Source organism: Myotis yumanensis, unplaced genomic scaffold (genome assembly GCF_028538775.1).
Source record: "Myotis yumanensis isolate MYYU_CA2020_CCGP unplaced genomic scaffold, mMyoYum1.0.hap1 SCAF_2, whole genome shotgun sequence".
Classification (NCBI taxonomy): domain Eukaryota; kingdom Metazoa; phylum Chordata; class Mammalia; order Chiroptera; family Vespertilionidae; genus Myotis; species Myotis yumanensis.
This window is the reverse complement of record NW_027223753.1, coordinates 28,645,084-28,663,485: the sequence shown is the minus strand read 5'-3', so window position 1 is coordinate 28,663,485 and position 18,402 is coordinate 28,645,084. Positions and strand designations below refer to the sequence as shown.

Below are 18,402 nucleotides of genomic sequence, written 5' to 3'. Positions count from 1 at the left end.
CTCAGACCCTCTTCTCTGAGGCCACAGTCACTGGTCAGTCTCCAGCTGATGGTGAGCACGCAGGCCAGGGGCCAGGAAGGTGGGCACGGGAGCTCTGGTCCTGGGAAGGCGTAGCTCTTGGACATTCCTCGCCTGGCAGAGGGCCGGGCACATGGCCGGACCTTAGGAAACATTCGTCAAGTGGAAGCATGAATGCATTCTGATGTAAGGAACAGCCTTCCTGTGAGTTTGGTGAGTGTAGTTAACTCCAAAGGGAACATGGCACGAAGACACTGAAATAAAACGGGCACAGCTGCCCTGGCCGGTGTGGCAATTGGTTGAGCATTATTCCATGCACCTAGAGTTTGCCGGTTCAATTCCGGTCAGGGCTCATGCCCAGTGGGGGGCATGCAGGAACGAGGCAGCTGATCAATGTTTCTCTCACTCTCTCTTCCTCCCTCTCTCAAAACCAATAAAAACGTATTTATTAAAAAAAAAAAAAGGAGATACAGGCTTTAGGGTCATATAGGCCTGGGTTTCAACCCCAGCTCTGCCAGTTTCTCACCAACATGTGGTCACTTACCATGTCTGGTCTTAGTTTCCTCATCTCTAAAATGGGGATAATATCCACTCACTATTGAAGCTCCTGAGCATTAGTAACAATAGTAACAGACAACGCATAGTAAGTGCTTACTATGAGTATTGTCCTAAACACTATATACATATCAACTCATTTAATCCTCCCAACAACCCCTTGAGGTAGGTACATTTTAATCCCCAGTTTGGGGGGAAAAGATGTGGGCCGGCCTTGGCTCAAGCAAGTATTCTAAGAATGGCCTCAGACCCCACGGACTCAGCCACTCACTGGGCCAGCCTCATGCAGCCAGGTCCCCAGACATGCTCCACTGACTTCCTGCAGGCACAGACTGAGGGCCAAGGCCCTGGCTGGGCCACTGGCTCCAGGAAGGCCCAGTCACCCATGATGCCCAAATGCTCACTTCCACCCAGGGTGGGCTCTGGGCTCTAGCTGCCCTGGCCTGGGCTGGGTGCCCAGAACAGGCAGCCCTGGCTGGATGGCTTTCTCTGGCTCTGGCCATGGGGACAGGAGGCGGCAGCAGCCCAGCTGGGCCCTGGCCGTAATGAGGCCTCATTAGTGGGATCCAGCTGCTCCAGCCCCACTTAGGGAGGCCAGCTCCCCAACCCCCACCTCTGACTTTTCTTAATAAGAGTGGGCAGGCTTCCAGAGGGGCCAGGAGTCTAGGGGCTTTGTTGTGCCCCGTTGAGTCTGAGGGAAGGTGCTGCCGAGTTAGGGCTGAGAAGCCCCGGGGTTTGGGAGGAGAGCTTCAAGGAAGCTGTATGAGGGGAAGGAGAGCACAGGACTGGCAGGTGGGTTTCAGGGCAGGTGGGGAGGGGAAGGAGACCAAGGGGAAGGGAGGGCAGGGTCCTAGGTCCAGAGAGGAAGCTTGAGGAAGGATAGGCCTTATCCTTCGGATCTAGACAGTGTTCATTTCACTGGGGGGAGGATAGTTGCACATCTAGGATCATCTAGTTGGACGTCTAGGCTGTCCTGGCTAGGAGAGCACCTCCTGTGCCAGGCCTTATATAAAGAAAGCACCCACTATGGGCCAGGACCTGTGTTAGCAGAGTGCTCACTATGAGCCAAGTCCAACAATGGAAGAATACACAGTATGCCAGGTCTGCGCTAGGAAAGCACTCACTTTGTGCCAGGACCTGTGTTGCGAGAGTGCCCACTGTGTGCCAAGTCCAATACTGCCAAGTCCCATTGTGTGCCAGAGTGCATTCACCATGTATCAGCCCCAAGCCAGCGAGCCCCTGTGGTATGCTAAGTCCTGCACTGGGTGAGTACCCCATATGTGCCAAATTCTGTCAGGTGATGACCCAATGTATGGCTGGCCCTGAGTAGGGTGAGCACCCACTATGTGCCTGGCACTGTGCTAGATGAGTGCCTACTGTGTGATAGGCTCTGACTAAGGAAACGCCAATGTGTGCCAAAGCAGTACTAGCTGAGCACTTGCCACATGCTGGGACTCGTGCTAGGTGAGTGCTTAGTAGGCAACAGCCTTCTACCAAGGGAGTGCCCAAGCCTATGCTAGTGGAGCACTTGCCACATGCCGGGACTTGGGCTGGGTGAGTGTGCACTCTGCACCAGGCCCTGGGATGGATACTGCAGACAAGAGGTATCCAAACCCTCATGACAAAGCAGAACAGGGTGGAGCAGACCCAGGCAAGCTGTGGTGCTTGCAAAGCCTTCTGGGAGAATTTAGATGCTCTGGCATCTAGGGCCCTGGCCCGGGTGACTCTGCTCTTATTTGTCCCAGTACAGAAGCAACCAGTGAGTTCTGGGGAGAGACCAAAGAGGCTCCCCAAGGTCTCTGCTGCCCAAGACACTGTATGAACGGGGAAGGGCCTGGGGCCACCAACTTGTGTACTTGGTGCGAGGCAGCAGGGTTAGAGCTGACCCAGGGGGGCTCTTCTGTCCTGGCCTTTGCTCCTCCAGCTCTGTCCTCTGAGCCCCAGTCAGCACCCCACCACCACGTGTACAGAGGCATGAGGTCTCTATGAGGTCTCCATGGAAGGACCGCCCCATCCACCCCCCCAGTGCCCCTAAGCACCCCAGCTGCTCCCAGGCTTGGAGGCACCCTGGCCAGCTGGGTTCTTGCATGGCCCTGTCCTGGGAGCTGCTGAGGCGTGAGGGAGGCAGCTGAGCTGGCCTGGCAGACACCATCTGGGCTGGGAGTGGGGGCTGGGACACGTGCAGCAGGCATGTGGGCCTGGGCACGTGCTAGGAAGCAGCTTGCTCCTCCATGGGGCACTTGCCACATGAAGAGCCAGGCAGAAGCTCCAAGGATGGCACAGGATGTCTGTGGACACTGAAGAGACCCAGCGGTCCCACGTCCTCACACCCAAACCTAGAGCAAAAGGGGCTGGAGCCCTAGTTGGTTTGGCTCAGTGGACAGAGCGTCAGCCTGCAGACTGAAGGGTCCTGGGTTCCCTTATGATCAAGGGCATCTACCTCGTACCTCGGTTGCAGGCTTGATCCCCAGCCCTGCTCAGGGCGCGTGTGGGAGACAACCAATTGATGTGTCTCTCTCACATCGATGTTTCTCTCTCTCGGTCTCTCCCCCTCCCTTCCACTCTCTCTAAAAATCAAAGGAAAAACATCCTCAGATCACCACCACCACCACCACCAACAAAAGACAAAAACGTGGATGGAAATGAGGACACCTCCTCACGGGGAGGTCCACTCCCTGTGCACCAGGCCACAGATGACAGCAGAAACCACTGACCAGGACAGCCCTCAGAGCCCTGTGTCCGGCCCCACCATGACATCCAGAGAAGGGGCAGGTCTGAAAGGCGCATCCTTAGCCATGTGTCCTTAGGGGAACCAGCACCTAATAAAGTGCTGCTCAGCTCCCTCGGCTAGCTAGCAGAGGTGGCGCTCCTCAGAAGCTGATTCTAGAGAGAGGCACTGCATGGAGGAGGCCTCAGTTCCAAACTAGGGCCCGAGAATAGACAAATAGCGTAGCCCAAGGTCACCAGCAGAACTGAAAAAGAGGCAGGAATAGAATTTCAGCAACCACAGGGGTGCCCAGGGGACATACGCTATGAGCCTGAAACGAAGCAGCAGCGGGCAGAAGTCAGAGGGCGGAGGGCACGAGGAAACCGAGCCCCAGCTATCTTTAGGCACATCCTGGTGCTGGGAACGGAGTCCCAGAGCAGCATTCCCTTCCACAGGCAGGCTGGCCTGCAGCCCCGGGAAGCTCAGCTCTGGCAAGGGCTCTGGGACATTGTGATTCATGCTCCCTACGGCCCATGGTGAGTCCCACATCTCTCCTGCCCGATTGCCTCAGTCCTCCCAGGGTCACTCCCGAGAAAGAAGGGCAGCCAGGGAGTACGCAGAGGGCTTCTTAGGTTTCATGGGGCTCAGAATCTCCAAGTTCCTAGACAGGCCCACGGCAATTCCCAGACTTCTCTGGGAAAGTGGAGGCCTTTCTTGGTTCTGTCACAAAACCCACCCCTAGCAAGTGTTCAGGTAGGAGGCCTCCACCTCAGCCCATTGCTGAGCGCCCAGAGTTCAGGGTAGCTCAGAAATGCTTTCAGAAGCTTGGTTCATTCAGACTTGTTCCAACCAGGAGGGAACTAGACCAGAGCGGGCCTGAGGGGCAGGATGGAGGGCCCTGAGCCTGGAGCAGAACCACTGTAGACGGAAAAGGGGCCACGTAGTAAACCTGACAAGCACAGGGGAGGCCTGAAAGTAACCATATAAGAATGGTCTGAACATAAAAATTCCTAATTAGCCCTGGCTGGTTTGGCTCAGTGGATAGAGCGTCGGCCTGCGGACTGAAGGGTCCTGGGTTTGATTCCAGTCAAGGGCATATGCCCGGGTTGCAGGCTCGATCCCATGTGGAGCATGCAGGAGGCAGCCAATCGGTGATTCTCTCTCATCATTGATGTTTCTATCTCTCTCTCCCTCTCTGAAATCAATAAAAATATATATATTTTAAAAATTCCTAACTAAAAGCTTCCTTTGCGGTAAGCAGTTAGACAGACATGAGGTGAGCAAGAATGATGGGCCAGATTACAAAAGGCCACGGTGGAGGGCGGGGGGGGGGGGGGGGGGGGGAGCCTGGGATGCCTAGCAAAGGACAATTGTAGGATGAGACCTCACCACCGGCGGGGGGTGGGGGGTGGGGGGTAGAGTGGGGGGTGCGGGGGGGGGAAGCCTGGGATGCCTAGCAAAGGACAATTGTAGGATGAGATCTCACCACCAAGGTGACCTTTCCTCCCTAGAGATAGCATCTAGGCCTCAGGTGTATTTCAGCTCCAGGTCCAGAAAAGCAACGAAACCAGACAAGCAATGCCAAGGCTGACCTCAGGACCACCTGCGCTGGGTAATGACCCCCTGCTCTGGCACTCACCAATCATCAGTGGAGACCCAGACCCTGAAAGGACACACCTGGAAAGCTGCTGAATATTCTATTGAGATCTTCCCCTACCCTCTCCTCCCTTAAAACCCCGAAGACAGAGGACCCAGTGGCTCTCCCTCCCAGGAGCAAGCCTACACCTTGCCTCCTCCCACCCCAGGTGCATTGCCATTACCTTCCTCACTTTCCTCAGCCCATTTCTTCTATGAATTACTTCTTCTACCTCTGATTTTATAAATAAAAATGCTCTCATAGAGTTTGAGTCTTGGGTCTGAATTCTTTCCTCACCAGAACTCAAGTACTGAGGTTGCTGAACCCAGGTCCAATCTGACGCCACTGGTCTAACACCTGGTGCCCACACACCTTGACAAAGGTGAATCTTGACCTTAAGTGAGCCTGTCCATTGTCTTTTTGTGACTGAGCTAACATACCCTTGAAATGTCAGAGTCATCCCCTTTCCCAGGCCCCTCAGGGCACATCCATCCACACAGAGCACAAGACCACGGATTCCCAAACACCATCTCTGTGGGCTGTAAATGTTAATGGTTAACTATCCTGTGCTCACTCTGTTTTACTCTTTATCCCGTCTGCTTTGCTTCTCCACCTCCCTAATCTATCACCAATGACTTTCATGTAACCCCCCTTACATCACCTCCTTTGGTGATAATGTATAAAATAAGCTGCAAAACTGCTATTCTCCAGAATATTTTTTCCACCCATTGAGGTTTCTCTTCCCAGCAATTTTTGTCAGTTTGGCCCAAATCTATAATAATAAAAGCATAATATGCTAATTAGACCGGACATCCTTCCGGAAGAAGCCTGGGCAGTGAGGGAAGCCCGGGTCCTGGGTGCCAGAGGGAAACAGGTGCCGGCAGGCAGCCGGGGGAAGGAAGGCCTACTCTTGCATGAATTTTGTGCATCGGGCCTCTAGTAAACTCAACAATTATCTGCAGGTCTGGATGCTTCTTAGCACACCACCTAGCCATTCCTTTGGACCAGATTGGTTGACTCCCAGAAATCTTTGGTGACAGATGGCTTGTTTTGGGAAGGCTCAGCACAGACCCTCGGTCTATCAATACTCAACTGAATGAGAAAAGCAGCAGAAGGAATTGATGTGGGAAAGGGAGGCACTAAGGGAGGGGCCATGCTCAGTCACTAGCTCCCTCCCGGGACAGCGCCCCAGTCTAGCTTGTCCCTGAGGCAAGATCCCAGGAGAGAAGAAATACAAGCACTGCCTTGGGGTAGGACCTGGCATCTCTTCCCTGGTTCCTGCTGCCAGTACCACCCTCCTCGGCCCATCAGCGTGAGCGGAAGCCCTCACCAGTCTCTGCTCTCCCCCTCTGCTTCTCAAGGCACCTCACCACCACCTCTCCTGTGCTCTGGGGCAGTGGGCCAGGAAGGACCATGGCTTGGGGACGGGGGAGAGGGAAGTTTTCTGAGAGGCCTCAGGAGAGGACTTAAGCGAAATATTCTTTGTTATTTTTCAGAGTAGAAGTACAGAAAAACCAGCCAGGGCCAGAGGACCCCTTGATCAGCACATACTAAACACTCCCTGTGGGAGGCAGAGCATGGGGTGATGGTGGGGGTGGGGTAGGGGTGGGAGTGTCCCAGCCCCAGGACAGCCCAGTGGTTCTGCTGTCCTCCCAGCAGGATGATCCACAGCCTTCTCCAGGGTGTCGCTGGTGAAAGGACCGGAAGTGGGCCTCCTGCCTCCTCGCGGGCTCCATGGCAGAATCTGCCCTGCTACGGGTGGGTTTGGAGCTGTGGTGCCAACTAACCAGCCAGGCGAAGGGCTGCCTACCAGTGCCTGGGACAACCTGAGCACGCAGGACCCCTGGCAGTGGCAGACTTGGGCCCTACGGAGCCTCCTAGGCTTTCCTGCCATACGGCAAGCAGCTGGCAGAAGGCCCCAGAGGGGTGGTGCTCATGTTCCCCTGCTCCCTGCAGTCTGGTCCCCGTACTCACCAGCATCCCTTTGGCACCTTTTCCCACCATGGTGGCAGTGGGTTTCGGGCTCTGGAGTCCCAGGCCGCAATCACAGGTTCTGCTTCTAGCACCTTTCAGGCCACAGACCTCAAGAGCTGTGGAGAGAGCACAGAGTGAGGACTGAGCCACGCAGGCAGCACCAGGGCAGGGCCTGTGTGGCCCTCAGGGCTCTCCAGAGCAGGTAGTACAGGGCCCAGACCACGAGCTGGCAGGCCTCCCTCCCTCCGACCCTGGCCACCCCTCGCCAGGCGCTGCTCATCTTGCTCCTTTCTCGATGACCCTGGATCAGCTCCTCCCTAGCTCTTCTCCCGACCCTTCCCCTGCATCCCTTCGTCTCCAGGCTTCTTGTCCCAAGGGGCAAAAGTCTATTTTTGACTCTCCAGATGCCCAATTCTATAAAAGACAAAAGAACAGAAAACTGGACAGGGTCCAATTCTTTCATCGTCTGTGGACGGCTTCAACCTTTTCCCTGAAGAGGGGTCAGCTTGGATCAGCACACTCAGCAGCCAGGACGGTCTTTCCTCAGCTTGATGCCACTCAGCTTGGGCTCCGGGGCGGCTGGGCTTGTTGTTATGTCACTAACTTGGACCATAAGCTCTGGGCACATCAAACATGCCATGTGCGGGCATGCTTCCCTGCCCCTGTGCAGGCTGTCTCGTCTGCAACACCTTCCGTGCATAAACGTCACCTCTTCTCTGTAGCCTTTCCCTCAACCAAAATAAACACATTGCTTCCTGCTTTCTGTCTTGTGCAGACATCTACCAGTGTCCTTATCAACTCAGACTAATTTACTTTTAAGTCTCTCAGCCGTGAATCAGTGAGTTGCCCGAGGGTTTGGGACTGTGTTTCATTTACCCCTCCGTGTCCAGCACTTCGCACAGTGCTGGGCTTGAGGGCAGTGTGGGTTGAATGGAAGGAAAATGGGTAAGGCCCAGGCACTGGAATGATGGTCCAGGTCAGCCAAGATCTTGTAGGAAGCATCTGAGAGGTAATGTGGGGCTGGAGGGGCAGCAGACAGAAGGAAGGAGCAGCCAAGGACCATGCAGGTGTACACAGGTTTAATGTTGGCTGCAGATGATAGAGGGCAGGTTTGGACAGGCCATGGGAGAGGAATCCACCTGAGGATTCCACAGGAGATGAATCAACCCTCAGGGAGACTCAAAGAATTCTCTCATAGGACGAAAATCCTGGGTCAGATGGATAAGGGCGGTCAACCACCACTGGGCCTGGTCCCAGGAAGGACTGGGCTCTGTCTCCGGGGCCTCCCCTCCCCTCCCAGGGAGCAGGCTCTATCCAAAGGCTGTTCTGTGCCTTTCTGCCTCACCTGCAATGACCTGTCAGGGCCACCTCTCACCCACAGGCCCAGGAAGTCTCTGGGAGGCTAAAAGAGGCCGGGGAAATTATGCAAATCAGCCTTGGCTCCTTTAAGCCTTGGCCCTGGCCACTAGGTCTCCCGCATAGCCTGCGGCAAGAGTGGATGCAACATCACCATTTTCCTTTTGTGAGTCAACCAGACTGGCCTCTCTGACTCCTCCTCAAGAGGTCTCTGCTCTTGACTTTGGTCTTCTGGGGGCAGTCAGGGGGTTGGGGGGGGGGGGGGGTACTCCCTTAAGATCATATCCTTGTCCTACTCACTCACCACACCCCTCCCTTCAAGCTGTAAGTTCTAGATTTGCAGTCCCCAAGGCTGTTCCTCTTCAGCCAACAAATAATGACAGTGATGACAGTTATAATAGCAGATGTCACTAAGAACCATCTTATGGATTGGGAATTATTATGCCTTGTGGTCAGGTGAGTAAATTGAGGACACTCCTGGAATTTAGGCTGCAGAATGCCCTCACCCAGAGTATCCCAGAGCACTGGTTGAAAATGCAGCCCATGTCCTCCGGGTGCTTACAGAATAGTGGCGGTTGCTCTAGAATGAGTTGGGTGAAAAGCTTTGCTGCTTCCCCACCTCTGCCATTTATGTTAAATGGTCCCATACACCCAATTCAAAAGAACCAACTGAATGCTCATGACATGCCAGGCCTTCTTCCAGATGTTGGAGACCCACATTACCCAGGCACCATGGGACCTAGCCCTAACCCAGCGGTTCTCAACCTGTGAGTCTCGACCCCTTTGGCGGTCGAACAACCCTTTCACAGGGGTCGCCTAAGACCATCAGAAAACACATATATAATTACATATTGTTTTTGTGACTAATCACTATGCTTTAATTATGTTCAATTTGTAACAATGAAATTGGGGGTCACCACAACATGAGGGACTGTATTAAAGGGTCGCGGCATTAGGAAGGTTGAGAACCACTGCAGGGCCTAACCCATATAGGGGCCACCATTGACAAGCAGTGGGTCTGAAGTTCAACATACAATGAAGAGCTTGGCTCTGGGATATGGTACCCCTGGGCTGGCATTCTGGCTCTGCCATTCACTAGGTATATGGCTTCAAGCAAGTTACTTAACCCCTCGGAGCCCAGTATTCTCAACTTGGAAGATAGTGCTAATAATCCTTGATAAATTCTGAAGTTTCTGCTGCTTCATTTTTTTACTTGACTGCAAGTCCTTCACATTTTCCTCCCCTCCAATCCATAAATATTCCCACAGCCCCAAAGCTCTGATTTTCTCCCAATAGTTCTCCACGGCCAACAGGATATGGCCTAAACTGTTTATCAGTCATTTGAGGCTGGCCACAATTCAATTCATTTATTCCACAAATATTTATTTCAGGCTTGCTCTGGGCCAGACCTGTGCTCGCACCAAGAACTCATGGGTCTCTGCCTTCCTGCAGCTTACAGGACAGAGGGAATGAGTGAACCTGGTGTCTCAAATGTATATAATTAAAGACTGAGGTAAAGGGTGTGAAGGAGAAAGTCCTTAAAGCAGAGGGTCCTGACCTGTCTGAGAGTACAGAAGGCTTCCCGGAGGAAATGATATTTGAGAGTCAGAAGGAGTTAATTAGGCAAAGTGGCAATAATGAGGAAAGGAAGAGGAAGAAATATTTAAGCAAATGAACTGACATAGGAAAGATGCTGACACTGGGGCTCAGATAGCCAGGGAGAAAGTGGCCAAACATGAAGGGGGACAGAGGAGCAAGGTCAGGGCCATTGGGGCCTGGATTTTAATCTTTATCCCGAGGGCAATGGCAGCTATTCTGGGCTTTAAAGCAGAGTTGTAATAGTAGAGGAGCGATTGGTGGAATATACATTTTCAAAATATCTCCATAGATACAGTGTGGAGAAAGGACTGGTGAGAAGAGAGAATGGAACTGAAAAAATCAATTAGGAATAGGCCAGGCCAAAGATGAGGTCTTGGGTAGGAAAGTGATGTTGAGGTGGGGAAAGGTATACAGATTTGAGAAGAATATAGATGACATTGGTAGGAATGAGTGATGAATTGGATATTGGGAGTGAGGGATAAGGAAGGGCCTTTGGTTTTTGCTGGTGCAACAGGAAAAAGCCAATGCCAGTCCCAGAGACAGGAACACTGCAGGTTTGGAGTAGGGAGAGAATGGGCTGGGTGGGACAGAATGGGTTTGCGCTGCCTGTGAGCCACCCAATGGTGCATGGTGAGAGGGCGGTCACAGGACCTGGCACCCTTTAGTCTCATTGCTCAGTCTTTCCTCTCCCCCAAACAGGATTGCCAGGTCAGTCAATTTTAAGGGTCCATCTGGGCCAAGCCCTGGAGTCCTCCCTGGGGAATTAAGAGTCAGGCTCTTTCCCTGCTTTCAAGGACCTCACCATTTAAAAGAGGAGGAAGCATACTCCCCATTCACTATGATGAAGGGAGCGGAGGGGCTGTGGGAGCAGGGAAGGGCCCTTGGTTCTGCCTTGAGCCCAGGCTGGTTCTCCAGGGCCACCTGCGGCCATGTGGGACTGCCCCTCATTCCCAGAGGGTTCTTGCCGCCATGCCTTTGCTCAGGTGCTTCCCTCTTCCTTGAGTACGTTTGTCTCCGTTTCCATCTGTATACGTCCGATCCATTTTCAAAACCTGTCCCAATGCCACTATCTTCAAAGAGCCCCCCCCCCCCATTGCAGTCAACCTGTCCGCTGTGCCGCCAAAGCACACTGTGTACATCTGATTAACACTCTCGTCACACACAGTGCAGCAGCACAGTTACTTGTGTCCAAACCTGGCGCCCCGCCAGCGGGAGAGATCTTCCAGGGCAGGGCTGCGGCTCTTCTGTCCCCAGGGCTGGGCACAGCGGTCCCACCGCAGTCGCAGTGAAGGCCAAGGAAGGGGGCGTTTTCTCTGCAGTCCTTGTAAATATTTGGGCATGCTCAGTGTCGCCGATTAGTCCCTTCCTAGAGCCAACCCCTCACCCACTACTCCCCAACCTTCTGATGGTCCCTCACTTTGGGAGGCTTTAACATTTCAGGTCCTTCTCTCCTCCACTCCTTGACCCCCACCCCCCCACCCCCGGATCTTTATTTAGCTGCCACAGCAGCAGCCGGCTTGTTTCAGCAAAGAAATAGACCCAGGCTTTGTGCGGGAGCTGTCAGAGAGCCGGGGATGTGGCTCCTTTAAGAGAGACCAACGAGAGGGCGTGGCCTGCGGAGAGCAGGCCAAAAGTAGGCGCGGCTCCTTTAAGAAGCGGCCCGCAGACTGCCAGGAGGCCCCGGCCGGCAGGCTGGGGCGCGGTCGCTTTTGGGGCTGCGGCACCACCCGGAGCGCCCCGGTTCCTCGAAGCGGGGTGCGTCCGCTGTAATCGGGGTGTGAGGTGGGAAGGGGGTTACATCAGCCACCACGTGTGGGCCTCTCCACTGATGCGGAGGCGGCGGTCCCGCCCCCGCCCCCGCCGTGGAAAAGTACCGCGGCGCGCAGGTACCCGCCCCCTTCCCCGCCCCCGGCCGACTCCCGCCCCGCCCGGCCTTCTGGGCAAGCCCCCTCCCGTCCGGCCCCGGCCCCGGCGGGTTCTCCCTCTGGCCTTGGCTTCGGGGTGCGGGGCGCCGCTTGGGGGTGGCGCCCCGGGCTGCTAGGCCCCTGCCCTCACCTGTGGCCGCCCGAGCCCGCCCTGTGAGCGCCCAGAATGAAGGTTGGACTGGGGAGGGCGCAGATTCTTCCCGGGGTAGCAGCCCCCAGAGAACTCCACGGCCCTAGTCCCTTTCCAAAGCCACGGCCGGAGTCGCGGACAAAGAGCCGGGAGCGCCGGACTCCTCGGCGCGGCTTCCCCGGACCGGCGAGCCCCCGGGAACCCGCACGGGTCGGGAGGTGGGCGGGTAGATAGGGAGCCCAGCCGGCTGGAGCGGCCAGATAGGCAGCCAGGGTGGCGGCAGGGCGAAGCGATGGGGCCGGGGCTGGCAGGCGGGGCGCAGGCACGGCCTGCGGGTTCCGGGCCCCCACAGACCCCCGGCGCGCAGACCCAGCGGCGCCCAGACGGACCGTGACTCGCTCTGGTTCCGGTGCTACCCGCACAGCCCGGCGCCGGCGGCCCCCGACCGAGCGGGCGTCCGCACGCAGCGCCCCGACTCCGGGATCGCCCCCCCCCCCCCAACACACACCCGCCTTTCCTGCCGGCTTCAGCTCCTTGGTGACAGCGAGACACCCAGACGCGCGCACCTACCCCGACCTTAGCGGCGAGACGTACATCCCCGCGCGTGCACCCACACTCTTACCCACAGATGCCTGCAAGCATGCTCGATCACCCCCCCCCCCCCCACATACACACCCCTCCCGCCCCCCACACACACACACGCCGCACGCACACTGGTCCTGGGGCTCAATCCCGAGGAGCCACCAAACACCCAGATCGATGGCTGGACAGATGCGGTGCGCGCCGCAGCGCCCCCTTCCCCCAGCCCCTTACCATGCTGCAGACCCCGGCCCAGCGTGCTGGGTCCGCACCGCGCTGCGCCCAGGTGGCTTTCTTAAAGGGAAAGTTGCATCAGCCTCCGAGGCTGAGTGCCGCCCCGAGTCCGCCCGCCCCGCTGCGCTGCTCTCGGCTCCTCCAGAGCTTGTTGTGTTTTGGTTTCGGGGAGGCGGGGGCCAAGACTTTGGTGAAAGTTTAGAGACTGAGAAGGCTTGGGAGACCTAGCCAAGTCCCTCCCCTCCCAGAACAGCTCTCCTGGCTGCCCAACCCCCCCATCCCCACCCCTCCTGGCCGACTTCTCAGGCTCCTCCTCCCAGGGAATAAAATTACAAGTCACTCCGGCTTTCAGATGATTGATCCCCTCTCACCCCGGGGAGTGGGCTCCACAAAGGAGCCCCCTGCTCCGTCCCTGCCTCTCTTCCCTCCAGCTGGGGCCCTGGAAGGAAGCAGATGTCGTCCCCTTCGGGCGAGGCTGGAATGAAGCCAGAAGTCCTGGACCACTTCGGGGGCTGGGGCTCCAGTTAGCCTGCCAGGTCCCCCGGGCTTCTGCGGCTGCGTTGCCCCTAGAGAGGCGTCTGAGCAAATTCCGTTCCCTTTGGAACAGCGCCGCTAGGGATGTGGGCACAGCTGGGTGAAGGCCTTGGTCCGGCTCCTCAGAGCTGGAGCTCTAGAGGTAACCTTTTCTCCAGGGACACTCCTTTGACCACTGGCTTGGTCAACCCTACTCTGGCCATTGAGCTACAGGGCTGCAGACACGAACCTGGGCCTCCTCTCCCCGGGGAGACAGACCAGCGTTCCAATACCAGCTAAAGGAGACTTTGCCGAAAGGAGGTTTGGGGAGCCTCAGTTTCCTCCCCGAGAAATGGAGAGGATAAGCTAAGGTAATGATACTTGTATGGGAAACACGTTGCTCCAGGCTCTTCTGGGAGCGATGTTTGGCAGTGGTGGAAAGGGGCTCCACATTTGCTTACCCTGTGAGAGCCACCAGCTTTCAGGGAGAAGGGCCAGTAAGGACTGGCTGTCAGAACAGTCCTTGATGTCCCAGCCTTACCTGAGTACGTTCTTCACTGTTGTCTGTCCAGGAAACAGGTTTTATTTGTTCCCTGGGAACAATCAACCTCTAAGCAGCGGAGGCACACATGCCAAACTTGTACAAGATCAATTGATGGGTGAGAGTCCACTTTAACTTACAATCAGAGGCACTGAGCAAGATAGCTGGAATCAAGCACAGGCACTTCCTGCTGGCCGGACTCTCAGCCATAGGCAGGTACTCCACAGACCTTCCCCAGGGCCCTGCCAGCTCAGAACTTACAACCTGTTCACGTTGGAGACTTGATCAGATCCAAGAAGACAGGCAGGTCTCATCAGCAAGATTTTCATTTTTACTTTCTGCCAAACCTAGCAGGTATAGGATGTTGAGGATTTATATCCTATGAATGAATTGTAGGTGTCTTGTGTGTGTATGTGTGTGTGCACACACACGCATGCGGGTGCACCTCTAACTGAGCAGTCTGTGGTGTCTGTGGATTTGTGTAGGTGTGTCTGGTGGAAGAGCGACTGTGTGTGCACTGCAGCAGCTCTGTGTAGTGGTGTGTGTGTGCCCACCTTTGGGGACTGGGCAGATCTGATCCAAGCCCTTCTTGCCTCTCCTGCCAGGACATACTAGTACGGTGACGGCGAACCTTTTGAGCTCAGCGTGTCAGCATTTTTGAAAAACCCTAACTTAACTCTGGTGCCGTGTCACATATAGAAATTTTTTGATATTTGCAACATAGTATAAAAAATTTATGTTTTTGATATTTATTTTATATATTTAAGTGCCATTTAACAAAGAAAAATCAACCAAAAAAATGAGTTCGCCTGTCAGAGGTGACATAGGTTCCCCATCAATGTTAGTACATTCTGCTTCTGGTCTCTCCCTCCCACCTGAGGCTTGTCAAAAAAGGGCCACCACACAGGGAAGGCAGGAAAGAGGCTGCTGGAAGAGGACCCCCAAGTAGTGGAGTGCGGACAAGGAAGAAAGTGAGAGGAGGGGGCCATGGCTTCCTTTCCCTTTGACTGGGGGTGGAGGAGTGAGAAGAGACCACTGTGTCAGTGAAGGCTCTTAAAATTGTCATGGCCCAGGGAAAGTGGGGCTTTCCCACCTCAGACGTGGAGGCACCATACAAGGGAGGCAGAAGGGGTGTTCAGGATACTCAGAGCCCCTCAGGCCTGGCTGGGGGTGGGGTGCTCAGGAGTCAGCCTTCTGAGGCCCTACCAGGAAGAGAGGGAGACCATCGGGGAGACAGCCTAGTTCCTTAGCCCATGGGTGGGGGAAAGAGAAGATTTCCCCTGGGATGTTTGGGGAAGTTAGAGATATTGCCCAAGGGGTTTTTTTTAGACAAACAGATGACATAACAGAAAGTATATTTGTATACATCTAGAAAGATTGATAAATGTGTACATTGTGCCCATCTTGATCCAGATAGGGTTTCAGGAAACCGCACAGTGAGTTGAATCCCGAGAAGCTTGTGAGAAAAGATTCTAGTTTGAAAAGCTGTTTTCATGAGACAGGGACTAGAGCAGCTGTTTTTTTCCAACCAGAGAGAGGCCCCAAGGGAGGCAGGTCTGGGCTGAGCCCAGGTCAGAGCTGGGATGACCTTCATCCTTTGGATGTGGGCAATTGACTCACAGGATGGGAAGGGTGTGTGAACAGAGTAGGGGGGATCAGGCCTGAGAACAGACAGGAGGACTACCGGGGGTCAGATATCTGGCCTGCCCTCTGCCGGGGCAGGGCAGCAAAAGAAAAGGCAGCTGGCTGGGCCCCACCCACTGTGGGCTGAGGCGTGTCTCAGGAACCTCCAGTTATAGTGCTATTTCCTTGGAAGACTGCGCCCAGCATCAGATCCCCAGTGCTGGCTGGTTTCCTTACTTGTCATCAGCCTGCAGGATCAGGGCCTCTGTTGGGACTCACAGAATCAGTGTAGGTGTGTGTCTGGTAGAAACAGGGATAAGGCCAGATGGGGGCCACTTCTGGAGAGCACTGTAGGAGCTGGCAGCATTGGCACCTTGGTGGAGGGGTGCTGAGGGACCCTGTTGAGAGTTGGGGGAAGGTGGACATAGCCTGTCCTGACCAGTGGTCTCTACCTCTTAGGAGCCCCAGCAGCTAGAAAACACGATCGTCAGTGGCCTGTCTGGGCTCTGCTATCAGGTTCTTTCTCCTTTGAACTTGGAGCAAGTGCAGTGATCAGTGCCTGGCACCTTCCCTCCTCTGTCCCAAGGCAGAGGAGCAAGTTAGATTGGTTCTAGATCCAAGAGCTGTCTCCAGGGCTCCATGTGCCCCTCAGGACACTCTGTTGTACGTTCTCTGGTCCTGACCCATCGGGCCAGCACGAACCAATCACGGGGCTCAGAGCAGAGCTCTAGGCTGGATCTCAGTGGCTGCAGGTAAATTAGGCATACAGGTTGGGAACACCGACTTTGGCCCTCCCTGAGGTGGGGCCGCAACACTGATGTCCAGAGCATTTAGTGCCCAGGCACCTAAACACCTTAGAGCTCCCAAAGTCCAGAATTCCCAAATGGCAAAGGTGTCAAAGCTCCCCACACTGTAGAAAACCCCCAACTCAGAGTTCCCAATACCCAGAACCTCCAGTGCCCACACCCAGGGGGCCTAATGGCTAGAGCCCAACATCTAGACAACTCAATGTTCTTTTAAAAATATATATAGCAGAGAGAGAAACCAAGATGGCGGCATAGGTAAACACTGGAGATTGCTGCCTCGCACAACCACTTCAAAAATACAACTAAAAGACATAACGGACATCATCCAGAACCACAGGAAGGCTGGCTGAGTGGAATTTCTACAACTAGAAGGAAAGAGAAAAGCATACCGAGACTCAGAGGAGGGGCGGTGCCGAAGGAAAATACAAAGGTGCGGGGGTGCATGCAGAGAGGGCTGGCGGCTGAGGACACGGTTGTCTTTTTCAATCGGGAGGGAGTCTCAGGCTCTGAGCTCCAGTTCCGGACGAGTCTCTGGGGACCCAGACTCATACCGGAGAAATGGGACTGTCTGGCATCGGTCAGAACTCCAGGGCAGCTTTCTCTCAGAGGCACTTGCAGCAATTGCCAGGACCTCTGAAGGCAGGACTGAGAGCAGCCATACTGCTCGCTCTGCTGGCCCTGTTGATCCCCTGGGACCCGCCCCGCCCAAGCCCTGCAGGGAGGCTTTTGCATATGAAAGGCCCAGCCCTTTGTAATCTGAAAATAACTTAACAAACTGCAGCTGCCCCAAGGCCCCAGGGCAACTTGCATTGCTTTACATCTGGCTTCTGCTGGGTAGCCGGAGGCAGAGGCTAGATTAGCACCTCCTTAGATCCAAGAGCCAGTGTACCTAGTGGTCAGAGTGGGACTATCCAATTACAACTCCTCAGATCTATAAGGGACACACTCAGGGGGCAGACTCAGTGAGCACCAAAGCCCCACTGAAGCAAGTCTTGCCCCATAAGGGTGTCTTCAGCACAGAAGTTCTCCCACCATAGACACAGCTGATTCTCACAGCCAATTGGCCTGGAGGTCAAATCCTCCCAGTGTTTAACTACAACAATCAAGGCTTAACTACAACAAGACTGTGCACAAAGCCCACAAGAGGGTGCACCAAGATTGTCTACCTCGGGTAATTGGGACACTTAGCACAGAAAGCCACTCTATCGACACAGCAAAGCATAAAAAATGTTGAGACAAAGAAACAGGACACAAATGACAGAAATGGAGGAAAGCAAACTACTGGATATAGAGTTGAAAACCACACTTTTTAGGTTTTTCAAGAATTTTCTAGAAACCGCTGATAAATGTAGTGAGTTCCTTAAGAAATCTAGTGAGACCCTTGATGTTGTGATAAAGGACCAACTAGAAATTAAGCATACACTGACTGAAATAAAGAATATTATACAGACTCCCAACAGCAGACCAGAGGAGCACAAGAATCAAGTCAAAGATTTGAAATACGAAGAAGCAAAAAACACCCAACTGGAAAAGCAAAATGAAAGAAGAATCCAAAAATAGGAAGATTGTGTAAGGAGCCTCTGGGACAGCTTCAAGCGTACCAACATCCGAATTATAGGGGTGCCAGAAGAAGAGAGACAGCAAGATATTGAAAACCTATTTGAAGAAATAATGACAGAAAACTTCCCCTACCTGGTGAAAGAAATAGACTTCCAAGTCCAGGAAGTGCATAGAACCCCAAACAAAAGGAATCCAAAGAGGACCACACCAAGACACATCATAATTAAAATGCCGAGAGCAAAAGACAAAGAGAGAATCCTAAAAGCAGCAAGAGAAAAAAAGTCAGTTACCTACAAGGGAGTACCCATACGACTGTCAGCTGATTTCTCAACAGAAGCTTTGCAGGCCAGACGGGAGTGGCAAGAAATATTCAGAGTGATGAATACCAAGAACCTACAACCAAGATTACTTTATCCAGCAAAGCTATCATTCAAAATTGAAGGTCAGATAAAGAGCTTCACAGATAAGGAAAAGCTAAAGGAGTTCATCACGACCAAACCAGTATTATATGAAATGCTGAAAGGTATCCTTTAAGAAGAAGAAGAAGAAAAAGGTAAAGATACAAATTATGAACAACAAATACACATCTATCAACAAGTGAATCTAAAAATCAAGTGAATAAATAATCTGATGAACAGTATGAACT

General features: G+C 54.0%; 1 protein-coding gene across 2 annotated transcripts in view; it reads right to left on the bottom strand.

Moving 5' to 3' along the window:
* The window catches only part of SLC6A9 (solute carrier family 6 member 9), a 34,400-nt gene extending 21,507 nt beyond the window's left edge, over positions 1–12,893 (bottom strand). For both annotated transcript variants that reach the window (XM_070404922.1, XM_070404924.1), the window contains exons 1-2: positions 12,714–12,893; positions 6,891–7,006 (exon numbers count right to left, since the gene is read on the bottom strand). In XM_070404922.1, the coding sequence (XP_070261023.1) occupies positions 6,891–6,920 (30 nt within the window). In that variant the 5' untranslated portion in view covers positions 6,921–7,006; positions 12,714–12,893. The remainder of the gene's footprint in view (positions 1–6,890; positions 7,007–12,713) is intronic.
* Between the last annotated feature and the right edge of the window lie 5,509 nt (positions 12,894–18,402).